Source organism: Catharus ustulatus, chromosome 10 (genome assembly GCF_009819885.2).
Source record: "Catharus ustulatus isolate bCatUst1 chromosome 10, bCatUst1.pri.v2, whole genome shotgun sequence".
Lineage (NCBI taxonomy): Eukaryota > Metazoa > Chordata > Aves > Passeriformes > Turdidae > Catharus > Catharus ustulatus.
Window position 1 is genome coordinate 22858095 of NC_046230.1, and position 22705 is coordinate 22880799.

At 43.0% G+C, this 22705-nt stretch overlaps 1 protein-coding gene across 5 annotated transcripts in view; it reads left to right on the forward strand.

Annotated features, from left to right (window-relative positions):
- MECOM (MDS1 and EVI1 complex locus) overlaps positions 1-12697 on the forward strand; it is a 329403-nt gene extending 316706 nt beyond the window's left edge. For all 5 annotated transcript variants that reach the window (XM_033069196.1, XM_033069199.1, XM_033069197.1 and 2 more), the window contains 7 exons: positions 743-909; positions 3195-3272; positions 4983-5152; positions 6229-6373; positions 9089-9325; positions 9881-10067; positions 10989-12697. In XM_033069196.1, coding sequence (XP_032925087.1) covers positions 743-909; positions 3195-3272; positions 4983-5152; positions 6229-6373; positions 9089-9325; positions 9881-10067; positions 10989-11123 — 1119 coding nt within the window. In that variant the 3' untranslated portion in view covers positions 11124-12697. The remainder of the gene's footprint in view (positions 1-742; positions 910-3194; positions 3273-4982; positions 5153-6228; positions 6374-9088; positions 9326-9880; positions 10068-10988) is intronic.
- Positions 12698-22705: the final 10008 nt, after the last annotated feature.

Sequence of the window (22705 nt, forward strand, 5' to 3'; positions counted from 1 at the left end):
ATGTTTGAGGTTTTGGAGGAGCTTTTCGTGGTCTGTTCTCCAGATATTATTTAATCCCTACACCCTGCAAATTACAGACAGCTAATCAAGAGTGGAGCCATCCCAAAGCACACAGGAGTTACAAACAACTAAAGATAGAGCAAGAATAATAAGAGGTGGAAAAATAGCACAGACATCTAACAGGCAATGTGAATGCAGAGCATCAAACCCACCAAAGCTTTATTTCCTCTGTGTTTATCTAATGCCTTTGGTTGTGATGGGCTAGAACACTGGGCTGGATGGTTGGATGTGGCTGGGACATTGATGGAGCCTCTTTGGATCTGGATTGTTGCAGCCCTTGGTTGAGCTAGAGTGGTCATAAGGTTTCCTCTGCAATATGTCCTCTGCAAGTCCTTAAAAAAATAAAATTAGAAATGCAGTTAGTATTTCTATTCATTTTATAATAAAGATATTCAGTGATTTAGATGGGATGCATAGGTTTGTAGGCACACAACCACAGAGCATGACTGCAAAACCTGGAATTTTACAGGAGCCAGGGCTTAAAAATAAGAAGAAACACTGGCTGATTATTACCCTCATGGCCCATAATTTTCAAAACTGCAGCTCTACACTGATTTTTTTTCTTTTTTCTTTTCTTCTTCCACTTGTCAGTTGATGTTCTCTGCATTCCGGGTTCCCGGTGGGGGCAGAAAGCCGAGGGGATTATTCATCTTGGTGGGCTCTGTGCTCTCTCCTGCTGCAGGTGTCAGCTATAGAAAACATGGCCGAGAAGCTGGAGAGTTTCAGCGCCCTGAAGCCGGAGGCCAGCGAGCTGATCCAGTCGGTGCCATCCATGTTCAACTTCCGCGCGCCGCCCAGCGCGCTCCCCGAGACGCTGCTGCGCAAGGGCAAGGAGCGCTACACCTGCAGGTAGCCCCGGGGCCACCCCACGCTGCCCTCCAAGCCCCCCTGGCTGACATCCAGTCAGCCTCTATCCATGCCCAGCAGGGAAAGTGTTTCACTTTGGGGCTCCTGGGATCAGGAATGGTGTGGGAGCAGGAGCAGGGATGTTGTTCTTGCGCTGGACTAGGCGCTGGTGTGGCCACACCTTGAGTGCTGTGTTCAGTTCTGGCCACTCAGTTCAGAGAGGATGTTGAGATGCTTGAGTGCATCCACAGGAGACAACAAGGATGGTGAGGGGCTTGGACCACAAACCCTGTGAGGAACGGCTGAGGGAGCTGGGCTTGTTCAGCCTGGAGAAAAGGAGACTCAGGGGTGACCTCATCACTCTCTACAGCTCCCTGAAAGGTGGCTGTGCTCAGGTGGGGTTGGTCTCTTCTGGGGACACAGTCTCCATCTGCATCAAGGGAAATTCAGGTTGGATATTAGGAAAAATTTTTTTACATAAAGAGTGATAAAGTACTGGAATCATCTGCCCAGGGAGGTGCTGGAGTCACCATCCCTGGATGAGTTTAAAAAAAAACCTGAATGTGGCACTTGGTGCCATGGTTTAGTTGAGGTGTTAGGGCATGGGTTGGACTTGATGATCTTGAAGGTCTCTTCCAACCCAATGATTCTGTTTATTAAATTATTGGTGTTACAAAACAAACAGCTCTCCCTTGATGCTTTGGAGTGGCTACCTAGAACAGAGACTAGACAAAATTCAGAAAATAAAAGTGGATATTTATTAAAGGCCTTCAACAGATACACCTTGGGCAGTCAGAAGCCTCCCAGAGGCTACACCCAAGATAGATGACCGTCATGAGTTCTTCAGACAATTATAAATACATTTACATATCAGGGATTAATCCTCCAATTATAGTTTCAGGTAATGAAGTAATTTTCTCCAACTTTGCCCCTCCCAATTCACTGCTGTTTACATCTCCCAGGGCCTGAGACAGTAAGGTGTCCTTGAGTTTCAGGCCTAGAGGAATTGTTTTGTCTCACCAAAATGTGAAGACAGTAGTTAACACTCTATAGGGAGTTTTAGAGTTATACACTAAAGCAGTACAGGATTTGAAAAATATAAAAGCTAAATCCTAAGGCATCACCCTGTATCACAGCAGTTTGATAGATGAGGTGGAAACTGTTATATAAACAATTCTTTTTTTCCCAAATTTTCTCATCACTTTCATATATGAAAGTGTGCTTTCATTATTGATTTTTTTGATCATAAACTACAGTCGTGTTTTCTCTTGGGCTTCTGGTTTTAAAACCAAAGGGATCAGTGATAAAATATATGACTTATTGGGACTGGTGTGTATGGACTTTAAAAAACCCACAATGAAGATAGTCTTTGAATGTGCACCCAAAATGAATGGGGGCTTTGTCAAGGAGAGTGGAATTAGCTGTGTGGGTATTTTGAAAGCTTATACATCACGTTGTGAAAAAATAAATGGGATGTTAAAAGTGAAGGGATGCAATCTTCAAAGTCGTGGTGCGGAGCAGGCACCACCCTCATTCACTTAAGGGAGTGCTGTGTGTGCTCTGCCCCCATGCAAAAATGGGCTCAATGTCCTCAACAGAAGGGGCCAATTATAAACTGAATATTCATATGTTACTTGAATGAAGGGGGAGAACTCACGATAATTTTATTTTTTTGCCATTTTTTTTCCTGTGGCATATTATCGAGTTTGGAGAATGGCTTTTAAATTGCACTGTTTAGGTCTCTATATCATCTCCAGAATGTGCAGGCATTTGACACTGGCATATCAGTTTATCTGATCTTTTTGAAAACATGTCACCTTCTTTCAAGACATGTTGTTATAGAAACATACCTTGATGGATTAGGTCTTTGAGTCTTGTCTGCTCTGATCTTATTCAATGCACAGAACGGTGTCACGTCTGCTGACATGTAGAATTGGTTGAAAGGTTTGAAATTTGCTTACACAGAGGCAGAAATCCAAGGCTTCAATAACACATTCTCTTGATTCCAAATCTGAATGAGGCTGATAATCACCCAGTGGGCTTAGAACCTTGGGGTGATCTTTAAGAGAGGTTTTTCATATAACCCTTGCTTCTGCACAAGCAAAGCTGGTTGGTGCCAGCAGTCCCAGCCCCACTCTTGTGTGTGTGACATTTATTGAGATGTTCCTGCCCCAAAGCCATGCCAATAGAACCACATTGTGATGATTGGGCTGTACATCCAGTGCAGCTCAAACTGGGATGAAGCCACTGAAGGTTTTGTTGTCTTATCAAATATTTTTTTATCACAGATACTGTGGCAAGATTTTCCCGAGATCTGCAAACCTGACCCGCCACCTGAGGACACACACTGGAGAGCAGCCCTACAGGTACCACCCCTCACCCCTGTCTGTGCTGTGGCCAAGCTTTGGGGTCCCTTCCCATGCTGATATTTCCTGTGAATAAAGCCAGGGAATTCAACATCCTTGCTGGACTAGCTCCATCCCTTCCTCCTTAGCTTTGGACCCACCACTGCATTTTGGTCTCAGAGTTTTGTGCATTTGGTGCTGATCCTCAGTGTTGAAGCTGCAGAAAGAGAGAGATTTTTGGTCTTAGTGAAGTTCTGACTGAGGCAGCTTCCCAACACACTCCCCAAGTCCTGCCTTTGCTGGCACTGCTGAACCAGCATGACTGAAGTGATGTTCAGTAGGGCTCATGGATGTATATTCCCTTTTTTTTTTTATTGGAGTCCTGCACTGTTATTTGCAGCCTAAATTTGGGTGATTTATCAGTCATCTGATTTCTGAAAGGTCCTGGTTGCAATGGTGTTACTGTATTTATTTGTTTTTCCTGCCTAATCTGGATCCTTTCTGAGGTCTGCTTAACCAAAACCCATGGGGGTGCACTCTCCTGTTGATAAGAATATGTGTGTGATACTGAATCCAGGACAGTCACATGCAGAAATGTGTATACAGCTTCACCTTATTGAAAATGAAAGGCTAATTTAAACTGGAAAGAGGCCAGTTCATGTTCCAGTAAAACAAATGCACAGATTTCTGCATTTTATGAGCTGTAAAGAGCAGAGTAAGCTCATTGTTTGTGAGGAAACAGTATGTTTTTTGCATCTAGTCTCTTTGGGAAACGAGATTCACATCTAATTTTATTGAAGGAAGGTCTTGATCCACTGCATAAAAGCCACAAACAATTAATAGCATAATGGGTGATTTCAGCACTAAAAAAAATTTTACATCATTGACAAGTGTAAGAGAGGCACGGGAGAAGTGAAAGATTGAAAAACTAAAGTGGTGAAGACTCTTGGATAGTCGCCAGGCAGAGAATTTGGAATAGTTATAGTATGACTTAGTAATGGCTTAAAGAGCAATACAGTAAAGGCTTTAGGGACTCCAAATCGCTACAGAGTATGAAAATTGATGCCTCTGGTACCAGAGTGATAGACTAAACTACTCACATTGGCACAGTATTAAAGGTTGGGATTGTTTATTGCTGGTTTTTGCAAGATAACCAAATTTCCTCTGGGATTAGCAATCAAGCAAGCTAATTCCTCAAGAAAAGATTTAATCACACAGTATAATTTAGAATAGGAAAAGAAATAGCCCTTTTTACCTTATTTGAGCATTAGAAGAGATCTGTTTCATGTTTTTTCCAAAAGTGTTTAATTGTATTGTATTGGCAGCACATGAAACAATAGAGTTATTGCTCTACTGTTTTCAAACTTCCCAACTTTGCATGCAACAGTTTTAAAAACATGGGACTCAATTACCATAGCTAATTTGATGCTCAGAATTGAAGCTCAGAAATATTACGCTTGTTCCTAGAGGCAGTATTTAGCATATAAAGTCTAATGTGAATTAAAGCTGAAAACCCCACCATAGAGGTTATGTCTCCATTCCAAGAGCACAACTCTCCCTCCAGTTAGCCAAAATTTGTCTTTATGCCAGGGAGGATGGAGCCTCAGTAGGGAACAAGGAACTGGGGTTGGTGCTGAGACTGAGCCCTGAAGGCTCTTCATGTATCTTAGGACAAATCTTACATTTCCAGCTATTAACAAACTCTTTCCTTGTTTTGTTGTATTTTTTTAGATGCAAATACTGTGACAGATCCTTTAGCATATCCTCTAACCTGCAGAGACATGTGCGCAACATCCACAATAAAGAGAAGCCATTCAAGTGTCACTTGTGTGACAGGTGTTTTGGTCAACAAACCAATCTTGACAGACATCTAAAAAAGCACGAGAACGGGAACATGTCTGGTATGTTCTGCCTTTTCCCTCCTGTCTCTTGCCTCCCCAGGCTGCCCCAGGTCCCCTGTGCAGGGACTGCCCATTCCCTGTCAGCTCTGCCCACTGTCCACAGGCACACGCTGCTCTGATGGGTGGGGAGCTGCAAAATATGTAAGTGCCTAAGCTCTGCTGACATTTAAAGTGCTTTGAAAATCCCAGCATAAACTCTCCCCTTGTATAACTTAAGACCATTGGATGATGTCTTTTCTGTTGGTTTTAATCAAGCCAACCCATAGCGTTTTGAGGACAGACTGGGAAAATTGGTTTAATCCCATCTCCACAATCACTTGGCTCTCAACAGGACTCCTAGATTTAGAGTCTCAGAGGGCACTCTAAAAGACTTTCCTGGCACCTTCTGAAATATTCCCTCTGTCAGGAGCTGAAAAGCGCTGGCTATTAGGGAGCTAATGGTGCCTCTCAAGCCCCAAAGCAAATTGGTCACTGCACAGCAGCAGCACAGGCAGTGGCAGGAGGGGATGTCATTGGGCTGGTTTGGGTGTCTGCAGGGTTTAATGAAAACCCTCTCTGCATTTTGCCTCAAGGGAGATAACCAGGGGCACGCAGTGAATGCAGAGCTGTCCCTTCCCCAGTGCTCAAAGGTGTCTGACACTCTGCAGGTCTCTCAGTGCAAATGAACCTGGGTGATTATGTCAATGGCTGCTCCATATTTTGAACAATTCTGCATAATTAATAGCTAAAAATTAAGCTCTGTTTACTCAGTTGAGCCATTGGTCTTACAATGACAGTTTTCAATGGGCAGTCTTTGAATCATGAGGAGCAGGAGGGAGATGTTGAAATAGAGATGTGGCAAAAGTGTTGAAAAATCATGGAAGTGGAACCCAGCATGCAACCAAATCATTTTGGCTTGATTTGGCTTGCCCATGAATAATTACTAATTACTGGTTTTATGGCCAAAAGCTGATAATCCACACTGACCAACTTTTGGCTCTCACCCATTTTAACCAGCTTCAATTTCACCTTGATTTAAATGGTTAATATAGAAAATGTAAAGGAGCAGCAACAGATGTCATACGTTTTGCTTTAAGGTACTGCAACATCTTCACCTCACTCAGAACTGGAAAGCACAGGGGCAATCCTAGATGACAAGGAAGACTCCTACTTCACAGAAATTAGGAATTTTATTGGAAACAGTAACCACAACAATCAATCCCCCCGAAACTCAGAGGAGAGGTGAGTTGTGTCTGCTCTGCCTTCAGAAGGTGCCCACTGCTCCTTTTCCAGGTCTGCACACCTGATTGTTCACCTTTGATGATGTCTGGAGCCAGAGTTATTTTAGGATCTGGTTGCTTCACCTTGGTGTCTTAGGAAACGTGTTGATTCCCTCCCCACTGTCTATGAAGATGTTCCAAGTGGCAGGAACTGGACAAGAAATTGAGATTCCATTTGTGAACACATTTCTCCTTGTGTCTGGAGCTCTCAGTTTCAGGCTCCCACTGCTGATTTAAGTCTGCTGAAAAATTCCTCCTCTTTACATTCACAGCAGAACAGGTGAATTCTACATCCTGTGGCTGAATGTACGGAGCCTTAGGATTTAAGTGCAATTTAAATGTGTAATTAATAAAGTAGACCAAGCTAAATTCTTGGATCAAATGAAAGATTGTAGCTGAAAGTCCTTTCCCGTAAGTAACTCAATCCCAAGAAAGATGCTGAGTAGCCAAAAGGCTGTGGGTGGGCACTGGGAGTCCACAGTGCTCCAGCATGTGAGAGAGCTTTTTCTACTAAGATTTATTAAGTATATGGGTGTTTGAATTCTTCTGAACTAACAGAAGAGAGACCACTTCTAAATATTTTCAGTTAATAAAAGTGCAGCTAAGCAGAAAAGGCTGTGGGATGGAGCCCCACATATTTCTTTGGGATTGGTGTTGCATTATGCATTATTTTCTCTTTTGAATTGGCGTTGCATTATCAACATCAAAAAATTCTTACTGTTGATGACAAACTTGGCTGTCTCCTCAATTTCTAGATGCCTTTGTGAAGGGATAAAAAGAGTGGACACAACACAATTTCCACAAAAGTATTGGATTAAGTGATTACATGCATATTCAAATTTCATTCCATCTTGATTGGCAATGAGGTCTTGGGATTTTTTCCTTGCACATCTGGTCTCAACATGTCCTCCAACAGGAAGTCAGCAAAGTGGAAAGGTTGCTGGGTTGTGCAGTGTTTCCTTTCTAAATTTGGCACTTCAGACTGCTCTTGACGGATATTTTATCCCTGGCAAATTGCTGCATTTGAAAGCATAATTAGAGAATCTGTTTTCTTAATCACATGGCTTTTGTTACTTTGGTTGTAGTCCATCTCCCTTTCATTTCTAGCAGCCTCAATTGAGCATAACAAGCAAGTTGGCAGCCCAAACTGCGCTCAACAATTTCTTATTTCTGCCTATTTAAATAAAAGATGATCAAGAGATATTTCTCTGATGATCTTAGAGGGAGGTGGCTGCTTCAGCTCTCCCTGCTCTGCACAACCTCAGATTTTTTTGATACTATTTTAAAGACAGACCATTCCCTAGAGCATTTTTTTCAATGCAATACTAAACCCATGGCAGTCAGCTGGAATTTGCTCGGAACATAGATGAAACTTTTATATGTTGAGGGAAGCTATGCTATTATTGTGGCAGAAACCAACTTTGCTCCTCACAAAGTCCATCTGTCAGAGCAGAAGGTCAAATGTTAAACACCAACTAGGCTGTGAGGGTTCATCTTATCTTGCTCCAGCGTTGGGTCTATCCCATATTGTCCCGCACAGTTTGAAGCACACGGAGTCTGAAGCAAACTGCGTGCGGACAATAAGGTTTCCATTTATATAACTGTATTCCTGGAAGAGTTAAGGACCTTTTGCACAATGAGAACAATAGATGAATCAAGGCCTCTGTGCTACATGACGTGATGGGGGCAGATACAGTGGTAGCATGAATTTTGGGGGGGTTCCACTGGGTGCAGCATTCACATCACCGTGCCTCTGCTTGGGCGTTCATTGGGTCTGTGGTGCCGAATTTCTTTAGCTCTCATTTGATGTGATGGACACAGTGCAGCTCTGAATCCTGCAGGGGTGAGAGCATTGCCAAACAAGACCCTACTTCAGCATGGGTATTATGTCCTTGATAAAAATCCTGTAGGAAGTAGTTAAGAGAAGTCATTGTCTGAGTGCAAAGGGCAGTGTAATAACAGTGTATAGACCAAATGGTTTTCCATGTGTGTATTGCTGTAATTACTCATTTAATAAGAATAAATGCACTTAAATTGCCATATGACCTTTCTTTTCATTGCTTTTTACCCTTCAAATCAGTCAATAACCTAGTTCAGCACGGAGGCAATATTGCAGGCCACTCTTCAGGTGTCCAGGTGAAGTCCCTTAGGTTCCCATGTATGAAATCCATACATTCAGTGAAACAATATGGCTTCCAAAAAGGTGGTAGCGTGCAAAATTAATTATGCATGTAATTTTGACTTTAAAACTCTGAATGCAATATTGGATGCCATTTTTTTGTTAAAAATGTCAGATTCAATTTTCACTTTCTTGGCCCCTACAGCTTCTGTTAAAAGGCAGTGAGTTGTTCTGCCCACACTACACGTATGATTGGAAACTTGAGATGAAATAACGCATGAGAAAATTTGGAATGGTTATCTGAACATGCCTCTGTTAGAACAGTAGTTTTAGTAGGATAACAGAAAAATCCCATGATGGTGCTGTAACGCCCCACTGATTTCTGAGCGGAATTTTCTCCCCTGCCTGAATGTCTGAAGCTAAGCAAGATATAAAATACAGAAATCACTTTGTTCTGCTGGGACAGATGCTTTTCAGATCTGCCTCCAAGAGTCTGCCGATGAGGGGCTTTCATATCTGATCTGTGTTTATAGCTTGCATTTGTTTTGGTACTTTCAGAATGAATGGCAGCCACTTTAAGGATGAAAAAGCCATGATAGCCAGCCAGAACTCGGATCTGTTGGACGACGAGGAGGCAGAAGATGAAGTAATGATGGATGAAGAGGATGAAGAGAGTGAAATGGCAGGGAAAGCAGTCAAAGAGCCCGTGACGAGTGACATGCATGAGGGCACTCCCGAGGAGGATTATGAGGAAACGAGTGCTTTGGACATGAACTGCAAAGCTTCCCCTGGCAGGTTGGTTCCTTCCGAGTATTGGTGTGCCCGATGGGCGGAATAAAAACAATAAACCATACAAGAGTGCCAGCACCAAACCGGCTGCCGTGGGAACGGGTCCGGAGCAGCCGCTTCCCACTCACAATAGCAACGTGAGTTTGGGTCAACACCAACTCTGCTTTCAGCCTCTTCGTGCAGTCTGGAGCCCTTGTTAGGAAAATTGACTGTGCTTGGGGAGCTATTGTGAGGTTCTGGGTGAGACAGGAAGCAGGGTGAGACAGTTCCATGGGAGAGACGTTATCTGCTCTGTGAACCGTCCTGGATCTCTCATAATGGCCTTGGGAAAGGCTGTGGAGACACCATGAGAGAGACAAACTCTCCCTCCCCCACTCAACTGCTCTTTCTTTGGAACAGAAAAGGGAACTCTTTTCATTTCAGGATCACTATTCCATGAGGCAAAGTAGTTTATGGACGTGAAAAAGGGGGAAATTGCTCAGATGTGTAAATCTGAGAAGATGAGGGAACGCAGAGAGGATCATTTAATTGACATTTAAAACCTCTATGGTGTTTTTGTAGGTATAAGGAAGAGGAGTATAATAAGACTGGACTTTCGGCTTTGGACCACATAAGGCACTTCACAGATAGTCTCAAAATGAGGAAAATGGAAGAAAATCAATACAGTGAAGCTGAATTGGCAGCTTTCAATGCTTCCCAGCTGCCAGAGGACCTCAAGCAACCGTTGTACAGGAAATCCAAATCCCAGGTAAAAGCTTAACTCAGTTAAAATATTATTGTCACCAAATACTCGCAGGATTAAGCTGTTGGTGTGTGGCAGGCAGGCTTGTTCCAGCTCTGTCAGACAGGGCTGTGCTCCATGTCCACAAACCTCAGGCTCACCCAACATCCCAATGCACCCCAGAGACACGGCAGGATGCTCTGCTCCCTGAGAACAGAGCATTCCCATACTTTTTTCTTACTTCTTTTACTACTTTTGTTCTGCCTGCTGCCCACAAATGCCATGGTAAGAACTAGTCCCACTCCCACTGATGCTGTGGAGTTCAGCTGCAGCCTCACGGGGATGTGACTTGATCTTCTGGCTGGCTTGGCTTTTTGGTATTTTTTTATAGCCTGTTGGATGGTAGCACCTCTAGGTCCTCAGCATGTTTTACAAATAGCAATAACTGAAATGGTATCCTTGTGCTATTTCTTGCAGTTTTCTAAACATTAATTAATTAAAATGGAGTTATTTTATCCCCTTTGAAATTTTAAAAACTGCAGAATATGCATGTAAGAAAGGTCAACAAAGGAGACTGTTATATTTGGTGAAATACAGGACGAGACAAGGGATAATGTGATTCCTCAGCCTCTTGAAAAGAGCCTCCTGTGCCAAGAATCTGAAGGCAAAGGAGACTTTGGGACCTTGTCGACTATCAAAGGTTTCTCTGAGCTTTGTGAAGCCAGATGAAAGCAGAAATTATTATTACTATTAGTGAGTCAAAAGTGTCAGTGAAAGGGCTGACAGTGGTTTTACCTAAGGCATTTTGTTGGGGTTTTCTTTTAACTAAGTTGAGCTCAGTGGTCGTAGCCTGACTGCTGCCCTGACCATGCAGGAGTGGCACAAATCCAGGCTCAGATCGCTGCCACGGGATTGTGACCTCCTTGTCCTTCTTCTGTCCCCACCCAGGCCTATGCCATGATGCTCTCTCTCTCCGACAAGGACTCCCTTCATTCTGCATCCCACAGTTCTCCCAACATGTGGCACAGTATGGCGAGAGCCGCCGCGGAATCCAGCGCCATCCAGTCCATCAGCCACGTATGACAGTGCGGAGTCTTTCCAAGGATGGGACCAAGTCCAAACCAGTAGCATGGCTCTTTCATATATGACTATTTAAAAGACTGCTGAGCAGAATGCCTTATAAATCTGCAGGGTCACTCATTTAAAGTCCGGTGACCTTAAACTGAATAATTTTAAAAAGAAAAAAAGAAAGAAACTATTTATTCTCAATATTTTGTTTTGCACAGCAAAGGCAGCTGCTGACTTCTGGAGGATCAATGCGACTTAAAAAAAAAAAAAAAAAAAAAAAAAAGGTTTCTGTGGATTATGTAAACGGGGCCGGGAAAAAGTGTCTTCCAGTTCACCCGGCTTTGAGGGACAGGGGCAGAAGGGTTAAGACTGCATTGATACACACATGGGCACTCCTTTAAAGTAGGAACTGAATTGATTTTCTTTTTGTATAAGATAGTTTGACACAGGATTGGGAACAGTTGCTTTTATGTACAAATCTCTTCATTAAAGCTTTATGCATTTTAGCCCTTCAAAAAAAAAAGAAAATAGTTCTATCAAATGCACACTATCCATCGTAAATGTAGAAAGAAGTAACAGGGAATATTTTGTTCTGTCCATAATTCTTTTGCCTTCTCAGCTGCATTGTTTTAAAAAAAGGAAAAACGAGAAAAAAAAGAGTCAGAAAAAGAAAGAACTCTGAGAAACAATACATAAGAGGCTTGTGTATATTGTAAACTATGAATGTTCACTACTCCAAGAAGCTAAATCATCCAGATAATTCCGTGAAAGCACCGCGTTCATCGACAACACCACTAGTTCCAATCATTGTAAGGAGATTTTTAATTTTCGACAATCATGTCACTATTTTGTTGTATTGTTTTCTTTCCCCCTACCCTCTTAATTTCTCCTTTGTGTTGTGTGTACCGTGTATTTATTTGTTGGCAAACGATTGTTTGTTGATTACAATAGCACTGTTCCTGTAACAAACAGCACTGCTCCAGTCCCCCACTGCGTTACGATGCAAGGCACCCATGTACTTCCAAAAAAAAAGTGAGGTGAACTGATCTGTGTATATGGGAGTGCAAAACAGTGTTTGAAATTTTCTTACATTCCTCTTTTATTTTATTTTTTTTGCCTTTTAATGAACTAAATAACTAATAGATGCGACTTAGTTTTGTTCTGTTTGTTTTTTTTTTTTTGTAATACAGTAAATTGATTCGATTGTATAAACAGTTATAATTTCTTCATGAAAGCATGATTCTTCTGATTAAAAAAAAACTGTACCCAATATTTTATGCTGGTTGTCTGCGAGCTTGTGTGATGTTATGTTCATGTTAATCCTATTTGTAAGATGAAGTGTTCCAAATTTATGTTTTAAAAAAAAATAAATAAATAATGGAAGGTATTCAGTTATTTTTGGGGGTTTTTTTGGCCTTTAGTGAGGGACCAGATTTATTTTTCCTTTTGTTTATAATCTCATTTTGAAATAATCGGCAAGTTGAGGTACTTTCTTTAAATGCTTTGTACAATGTAACTGTTACGCATTTCAGTACATTACTATGGGAGGATCAACTTAAAAAAAAAATAATAAAGGACTACCAAAACTGAAGGGATCTATTTCCTTTTTGTCATGGTTTTGTCTGGGTTGGGGCAAAAAAAAAGGAGCATTTCCTCTGCAGCAAAGATGGATCTGTGGGGTTGTGAGGGCAACCAGAGGATGGGGCACTGGGAGGTGTCTTGGACTTGGCCATGAAATGTGGGACACGAGCCAGAGCCTCTCAATAGACCAACTGTTGGAGGGGTTTAGTTAAATCCTTCGAGTTTCAAAACACTGCCTTGGAAAAGAGGGATATTTAGGTTGTTTCACAGAGGAGGCTGGTGCAGTGTCACCTTCAAAGGCACTTGTGGAGCCCTGAGTTTGAGTTTTGCCTGCCTGCAGCTTGTGGGGACAACGCTGGGAAGCAGTGGTTTGGCTGGTGCATAGTGAAATATTCACTCACCAGAACGATCAAAACCCATGGTTGAGAAGCTAAAATGAGCCTTTTAGAGTCTAAAAGGGGAAAAAATAAGAGAGCATTTTAATTTGTGTTCCCTTTGAAATAATATCCAAATCCCTGCTCCTGGGCAACCTGTGGAGGAGGGATGTCAGGAAAAGCCAGCATTTCCCAGGGAATGCCCATCTTGCTGCTCTTCTCATCAGCAGAGATGGAAGGGCTGAGATGCTCCTCTCTCAGCCTGTCTCAGTGCACAAGGACCTTGTAGCTCATAAGATATTTAAGTTATATTTCAGAATAACCTGTATGCGTCATTCTTGCCTTCAGCCCAGGGCTTCTTTGGTTTGCTCCTTCAGCTCCTGCACAAGTTGGTGGCAAGCTGAGACCTACACCCCAATGGTTTTCATGCAGGAAGCCTAAAGTCCAGCTGGAAAAAAATGTAAACAGATGAAAAAAACCCAAAAAATCCTATGTGCATATTCTTGTACTGCACTGGCCTGAGGCAATGGCCAGGTACATGCAGATAATTGCATAAATGGGCTATTATTTTTAGTGCAGTTAAAGTCACTGTGAAACTTGGTTTTAGGTTTCTGCCAAATGCAGAGAACAAATAGATTAATCAAGTCAAGTTTTATCTGCAAACAACTTTCCAGATTGTTTTCCCCTTTGATTTGATGTAATGGCAGTTCTTATCAGCTCTGCTCTCACCTGCCCTAGATGAAAGAGGGTTTGGGAGGTGGGGAAAGGAGGGGAAAGTGTCCCCTGGGTTTAATGTTCTGTTACAGCAGCACAAGGATCATAGACCTGTCAGGAAAAGACCTCCTTGAGCTGGGCTCAGGGTTAGTTCAACCTGCCCATAACCAGGGCTGGTGGCCATTAGGGAGTGACTGCTGCCAATCCCTGGGGTGATTTTCCCACTGGTCCTCTGGAATTTGGTATTTACTGGTCACAGCATCCCACCCAGCAGCTCTGCCCATGGGATTTGATGAGCAGAGGGGACAAAGTGTATTTCTGTAATATCACGAGTCCTTCAACTCCATGTAGATCCCTTACCATGACCTTGATTTTCATTGCCTTGCCTCAGTGCCAGAGTTGTTCACCCAGAGGAACAGCTGAAAAGCAAACCCAGATTTGTTTGCTCATCTCATCCCCCAACAAGCAAAGAGAACTGGGTAATTTTTGTCTCTGTATCATACCCTCCCCAATGGACCACACAGGTGCAATATCCAGATGCAAACAGATGCTGAATGAGGATTGTTTCTGGCTTTCTGCTACAGACATTTAATTTTTTTTTAAGGGGAAAAAAAAAGAGTCAATACTTTTCAAAAATCTCTTCAGCTTATTTCAGCCTCATCCTACTGTTCACCCCACTGTAGTACTTTTCTGTAAGTCAACAAATCATTCCCATGTGATCCAGCAGCCTTCCTAGATGGAGGAGCTGCACATTACCCTCTCAATTCCTATCTACAGAACCGAACAAAGCCCCAGCATGACAAGATGATTAATCAATATTTCACCCTGGCCCAGCTCCTCAATACCCCTGTGGGTCTCAGTCACTGTTCCCTTGTCAGCTGCTGTTTCCAGTGGGTACATTTGTGGAGTAGTGGGAGGGGAAGTTATTATAAAAGCATTTGCAGGGCTGCTTTTGCTCAGCTATTCAGTTTGGCCTGTTGCTCCATGTGTGTCTTGAGCTTTAAAACTTTCTGTCAGGTCTCTCACATGTAGAGCTCACTGTGAGCTCCTGGATGGCTCTGCTGCACTCTCCCTCCAGCTATATTTAGTCCCAGTTGTGGTTTTGTTGCTCACTCATGGAGTGGTGTGGAAAAGCCAGTTTTAAAGATGCTTCCAGTAATGATTTAAACAAAACAAAGGTATCCAACAGCATACAGAAACCTCCTTTTTCCATGTCGAAGCCCATGCTCCTTGCCAGGACTCCAGTGAGCAGGAAAATGTTTTGTGCAGCCTGGCCAAAACCAGTTTTTCTCCCATCCATTGACTGGCTCTGTAGGTCTGGGAGTACTCCTAGTCTGGGGCTGGCAAGAGCCAAACTAACTCAGCTTCTGTTTCTGTACAGAAAATGGTGCCAGCTTTAGGAAAGGCTCAACTCAAGTTCAGAGTCATTTAGGGAAGTCTGGGGAGGTGGTGAACATCAAATAAAAAGTGAAAAAACAAGCACTGTGTCCCTCTTCTTTTCCATTATTTCCCCCCCTGATTCAGAGTCTTTTGCTGCTAGAGGAAAACAATTTTCAGCAAAATTATCCCAGAATTTAGCTTTTAATAAGACTAACATTTAGATAATCCCTAGAATGAGGCCCCACTGCTACACAGTGATCCACAAACTCATGGAACATCTTGCAAGCCTTTATCCCAAAACTGCTGCATGAACATAAACCAGGCTGAACACAGATCCTTTTGCATGGTGGACGCAAAGCCTGCTTTTTTTGATCCAAGAGGGTGCACATTTTAAAGGCAGTTGAAGTTATTTATATCTATAAATCCTTTTGGGGAAGTTTGGGGAACCTCTTCTTATGAAAGGTGCTGTGGAAATATGAAAGTATTGTGGTATAATTTAGCAGTCTAGGCGGGGGGTCTGAGAGAAGGCACCTCCAGCAGGCACTCGCCTTTTCCCTGCTTTATTTTAATACTAATTAATTCCAGAAAAGCTAAAGAAATCTGATGAAATGCTACACTTCTAAGAAAAAGTTTTGCCCCAGAGTCTTCAAGCAGGCCTCCCAGCTTGGGAGAGTCTAGTGGGAGAAGAGGGTTAGTGGTGATTTTGATGCTTAAATTATCAGTAATTAAGAAGTTGATTTTCGGGGATTGAAGAAAATTTTAAACAGCTGCTTCTTTCGGGCCTTTTACTCCTCATTTTCATTAGCATGTGCTAAGGCAATCTGGAAAATATATTTAGATCCATATTATGCTATGTCAAGACCTCAGCATCTGTACCTTGGGGCAGATACATGCGAGATAGGCGAGGGTGGATGTGCCAGCGCGCACATGTGGAAGCGTTCAATTTGTAATATGATTATAGCCCCAACACAAAGCCCGCTTGATACCTGTGGCAGGCTCGTTTCATGGCAAGCACAGAAAACTCTCCAAGACCATGTCATGTTTCACATCAGCAGCCAACTCAAACTGGAGAAGTAGCGCTGGAATTCCTGGGGAATCTCTTTCAACGGGAGCGTGTCAGCCCCAATTAAGGTCCAGGCGGGCTGGTGCTAATTGGGGTGAGGTATGCAGGGGTGTAACGGGGCCCTGCAGCAAAGCAGCCCCTTTGTCCAGGCCACACCAGCCCCTCTGGCTTCCCCAGGGTGGCCAGTGGAGGAACTGCTAGAAAATCTCCTGGAAAAGTTCACAAGTGGAGCAGGAGATTTCAGCGTGGATAAGAGAGCTCAGGGTGCTCGACAGCAGCTCACTGTGGGGTCTCCTGCAGTAAAGCTGCCATCAAAAGAGACAGAAAGGTGCTGAGCTGCCTTCTCCACACACAAAATGCAAACCTGACATCAGCATCCTCCAAGGATCCTCCCTCATCTCATCCACACATCTTTCTCCACTTCCAAAATAAAAAGACTTTTTTGGACGTCTGAAGTGCTGATACACTAGGAAAAAAAATTAAAATTTAGGCATGAGCTGAGATGTTGAAATTAATTTAAAACATTCAACCTCCCCTGAATTTCAGAGGGATTTATGTGAAAATCCCAGCAGATTCAGTATCAGGTCATCCATTATCCAAATGGAAGTAAAACATTGGAGGACAAAACCTAATGGTCTAATTCAAAACTGATTCCTACAAATATCTGAAGGATTTTGATCTTTCTAATTTAGGAACCCAACTGTTTCATAGGTTCATGCAATAATTTAGACTAGAGGGGATCTTTAAAGGCCATCCAGTTCCAACCCCTGTGCCATGGGCTGGGACACCTTTCACAACCTGGCTTTGGGCACTTCCAGGGCCAGGGCAGCCACAGCTTTTCTGGGCAGCCAGAAGCCCTCACCACCCACATTGTAAAAAAATTCTTCTTTAGGTCTAGTCTAAATCTATCATCTTTTAGTTTGAAGCCATCACTCGCTGTCCAGTTGAACAAGCCCCATTAGAGTCTGGTCCCTGCCCCCTGTGGCTGCAGGGGTGGTTGGGCACCAGTCTGGTGGTTCCTTTTTGAATTCATCTCTGAATGGCCTCAGCCTCAGTCTGAGAATGGCCAGGAATATTTTATAGCACCCAGTACTGGGGTCAGGTCTTAAGGGAGGAAAATCTTTGCCATTCTCAGGCTGAGAGGTCCTAGCACATTGACACACCTACCCTTCCTCTGGAGGCACTCCCAGAGGTGTGAAGTCCAGTCAGCTGCAGTCACACTGGTGTAATAAAAGTTTGGTTCAGAAGGATCCACAGCGCCTCTACTCTGTGCAACCACAAGCCACAAAACACTTTGCAATCCCCCGTAACGAAGGAGAGACCTTTATTACATTTAGACTTGATTCCCTGGTACTCCCTGGAAGCAGTTCTGATGTTTTTATTACTTAAGAGCTATTAAAACCTTAACCACTGCATGGAGCAACTCACTCCAGCTTTACACTCATCCATAAAAATTCTGAATGGGAGATCAAGAACTACTTTTTGGACCTAATACCCCATCAGCTGAGGAGTGCCAGAGTCAGGTGTGGATTTGTCCCTGCCCTGGCTGAGCTGGAGACCAGGCTGAGGGATGCTGAAGGGCAGAACCATGGCTTGTAGCTGAGTTTTTCCCCATGTTTTCCTTTGCTGTCTGTAAGGATGGACAGGGAGTGGGATGCCAGTGACCTCTCCTTCCCCTTGTGCTGGCCATAAGCCAAGCTCTGAACATGCCACCCTCTGTTAGTTTAGGAAACAGCAAAGCTGGACAGAAGGGAACTGTGTGAAGAACAAAACAGAGCAGGGACTGGGGTAAATCCCACCCCCCAAAAAAACCCAACAAAAATCTTGAATCACCCTAAACTTATAGTGCTGGGGGAGAAGAAGCAGGTGTGGGTAACCATCAGGATGGCACAGAGGCATTGAGCAGCTCAATCATCTCCCCAAAAAATCCTTCTGAAGCACCAGTGCAAGACCAAAACAACCTGACATGGTGTAAGAGAAACAGCACCAGCCAGAACCTGCTGTAAGGGAATTCCCTGTGTTGCTCTTTATGCTGCCCAGATACTGGAGGGGTGTAACACAGAAATCAGCTCAAAACCTTTCATTATTTTCAGGGGGTTTTATTACAGAGTTGAAAAATCTGGCTTTCTCAGCTCGCCGCTATTCCAAAGTATAACTTACTCCTCCTCCACTCTGCCACTGAATTTTTAATATTTCCTCTTTGGAAAATGTCAGGAGTCTCAGCAGGGTGTGGGTTTCTGCTCTAATACAGCTCTGCCAGGGCTGAGAGAGGCTGAGGTGCCTTAGGGTAACACTTTGCCCTTGGAAAATATATTCTAGCTACTGTCCCCACAGAACAACAAGGAAAAAAACACAACAAAAAGAAGCATTTTCCCAAAACCTGAGGAACCAGCCTCGTAAATTATCCATTTGTAATGTTTCTTCATTTCAGCTGAAACAATGATCCTGGTACATTTTCTTTTAAACTTTGTCTCCCAGTCCAAGTGGCCACCTACTTTGTTGTCCAAATTTCTCGTGCAGTTCGAATCTTACAATGTGTAATCTCAGTAGGGTTATCAGTTATGTCATGCATTATACAGCCTCCAATCAGCGTAGTGGGAAACAACATTTTCATTTAATACCAGGAGAAACAGTGGAAGTCAGCGATTGATACCAACACAATGATGGGAAAAAGTGTCCAGAGGTGCTACTCACATAATCTCACTTTACAACATCTTGAAAATTCAATAGAAAGGACTTTGCTAACAATACCAGAATGACATACCACTGATTATTGTTCCTAAAGCTCTTAACAATAAGAAAGCTCTCTAAATATATCTCAACAAAAAACATATAACAGTTTGTTTCTTCTTTTTTTTTTTTTTTTTTTCTTTGCAAAGCACATAGTATTAGTCAACAATTGTTGTGTGGCGTGAGTCCATTAGGGTTGTTGGCTGGTAATGTTCTGGGAAATGAGCTCTTGAAAGATCTTTTTTTCTTTTTAAAACATGCCTAACAATTGTATCTTAAAACAATCCTGGATCAGCAAACTGCAAGGACCCACTCTAACTTATTTTCTTAAGGATGACAGAACTAACTCTGCTTGCATTTTATTCACTCGCTTCAAAGTGCTGTGAGAAGCAAATTTTAGCTCAGAGCAGAAATGAGAACCTCTTTAAGGACCAACTTCTTGGTCTGTCTTTCCCCAGCAGCCCATCCTCAGCACAATGTGACTTTCAGAAATGCAAACTGAACCTTGAATATTTCCCAAAAAAAAAAAAAAAAAGGAAATAGGCATATTTACTTCTAAAACCACACATTAGGGGATGAACTAGAAACCACTTAGGGGTCAGTGCCTACTGCAGAAGAGCCCTAAAGTAATTCATTGCTCAGCATCTTCCAAGAGCAGTACCCACCTCTGGGGCTGTTCCTGCTGACCCCAAAGCACACAAATGATGACAGGTATGGGAATAAAACCCTTCTTTTGCCTTGCTCTGTTTCATCACTGTGTCACTGTACAATGCTTTCAGGATGTATGATCTTCCAGAAACTTGTTGGTGAAGATTAAATAGTAATTTAACTTCCTTTGATATGGTTTTCATTTCAAAACCAAACTGAACCCTTATATGTCTCACAGATCTTCACTGCATTTATAGCCCCAAAAGGCCAATGAAAGATCCCTAAAAATCATTAGCTGAGGTAAACATTGAATCACATTACAGAGTCAACAACAAGGAATTTTTTGAATGAAATGAATGTGTCGTGCTTGAGGATATTGAGTGAAATATCCACTGGATTTTCTTTTATTGCATGCCCTTACTCTCTGTGTTTATTATTGAAGTGGTTAATAAGCAATTCCTAAAACTGGTCCAGAAGGTGTCTTTAGCAGCCTGACTGTCAGCCCGTGCCATCCAATATGTTTTCCACCAGCCTTTTGCAACCCTAGCTTGATTTCACCTTAAACACTCTTTGGAATGATTATTTTTGTTCGCTGAATTTAGACATCAGTCGTAGAGATTCAGTTAAGATTTGTTTGCGGTCGATATAAACAACATTTACTGGGTACAACATACATCAGGAGGAAAAAATTTCAGCTTCTGAAAACGTTTTAGGATGATCAAATGAAGGGATTGAGAAAACTTTGTGAAAATTTAACTTGAGCACTGGCTGCTTGGCTCTGCTTTTCCCGTGGTACCACCACATGGTGGCTGTTACTGCCCATCAGCAACTCCAAATTTATTTAGAGGAATAGATCCATGATGTACTTCATTTGGAGGATTTTTTTCACTTCCCCACCAAACACTGGGGTTGTCCTTCAAAGCACCTTCTGCTACATTTTATACCACCTGGTAATTGAATCAACTATCTGTTCTCTCTCTGAGTTGAGTGTATTGACACAAACTTTTATATTAAGTACTAAATATTAAGCGTTTATTAAGTATAAAGCAAGACTTTGTTTTCTTACTGTTTATCTGATATTTAAGTGTAGACTTTATTAGTGGTTTTCCTACAACAGGGTAACTTGAATGAAGCCTCTGCTGAATTAGGCTGACTCTCTCTAAGGCAGGGCTGGAAATATCCCTAAAGTGGTTTCAAATTAATTTTGCAGCTTTTCACTCCTTCCTGACTTTATCTGTTTACAATATTCATATACTGCATATCATAATAGGTACTTATATGTAAGTATGATATTTAATTGCCTATATATTAACGTAATTTGGAGAAAGTGCTCACCTAAGGGACAGAGGCGAGAAATGAGGAGGTGGTTTCAAACTCCCCTGACTGAAAGGTGAGGGGCTCACCCCCCTGTCCTGGGCAGGTTGTGTGTGTCCTGTCCCAGGGTCAGTGCAGGTCAGTGATGGCAGAGCTGCTGGACATTGCTGGTGGTGCTGGGTTTTGAAGTCAAGTGATAGGAAACTGCTTGAATGGCTGGAGCCAGAGCGTCTCTGCAAGGGGCTGCCAAGGAGAAAAAAACACACAGGGTGGACTGGTGGTTAATTACTTTGTTGTTTTTTAACTTTACTTTTTTTGTTTATTGTTAGGGGGGTTTTATTTCTTTTTTAAGGCTCGAATTTGACAGTACCTGGGCGTGGGCTGGTGCGGCAGAGGCTCCTCACTTGGAGCTCAGTGCCTTTCAGGATGTGGGGCAAAACACTAAAATCTCTTTGCAGATTCCTCAGCCCAAAACCCAGTGTCCCTCCTCCTCCTCCTCTTCCTCCTTCTCCCAAGAGAAAGTCCTGGCAGCAAAGTATCTCCCCCAGCTGATGGAACCCCAGCTCAGGGACACCCCAGAGCTGAAACCAAAGAGCCAAATCCCCCTTGCTGAGGGTCCTCACTGTGACCCCAGCCTTGTTCAGGCAGTGCCAGGCCATGTCTGGAGGTGTGCAAGGCTCTGGGAATGGGATGGGATTCAGCCTTGGACATCCCAGCTCTGGGCTGGGCACGCTGCCCCGGACCTGTGCCCAGGAGTTGCTCTTACATGCCTGTGAAAATATGTACCCCAGTAACCACACAAGTAAACATGTGCCTCGTGAGCTACAGGATTCATATGTGAGCTGAAGTTTCAGGGGATTTCTGCATTTTCTAAATATTATCCATGTTTGAAAGTATTGTCCAGGAACATAAGTAATTTTTCTATTATTTTTAATATTTGTGTTCCTTTCTTGCTAGCTCACCCCAAACCTCATGGCAGAAGCTCTTTGGAAAAAAAAAAGTTTGAGTTCATAACCAAGAGTTTAATATACTCTGGGACTGCTGCAATTCTTCACAGGAGCATCAGGAGTGGTTGGACTTGATGATTTTAGAGGTGTTTTCCAACCTAAATGATTCTATGATTCAATAGAATGTGCCCTGACGGAGACAGCAGCAGGAAAGTGACCCCCACAGACCCCCTCCCTGTGCCTGCTTATCCACACGACATTTCTTGCCTCTATCAGTGCATCTAACATGTGAGAAATAAAGTGTGGAAAACTTATTTCAGCTGCATTTCACGGGGCAGGCGCTTTGATCAGCCAAAGCCTGAGTATATTATTCAGCACACAGGAAAATGGACAACTTAACTTTCAGACTTTTAGGTAAAGTGAAAGGGCTGTGAAAGGGCTGTCGAAGTTGCCAGCAGTCATTAGGCAGCCTTTAGAACAAGAATCCCCAAAGCCAGGAGGACAAACCCCCATCCCCTTGTCCGGGGCAGCATCCACAGCCTCCAGCCCATCCATACACCACCAACCCACGGCCAAACCTCTCAGCGGCTCAGAACGAGTAGGGTGGGTTTAGCTAGCATTGTTGGGTCGGATTTTGTGCAGGGATTTTTTTTTTTTTTTTTTTTTTTTTTTTTTTAATTTTTTTTTGTGCAGGGATGTTCCCGGGGCGCTGCGGGTGATGGATGCTGCCGGAGCGCTCCAGCCCTAATTGCCGGCTGCTCTCTCGTGGCTGCGCAGGGAAATGCTCCCTTCCCCTCCGCTCAGATCGCACCTCTGCACAGCAAATCCGAGCAAAGAGCCCGACTC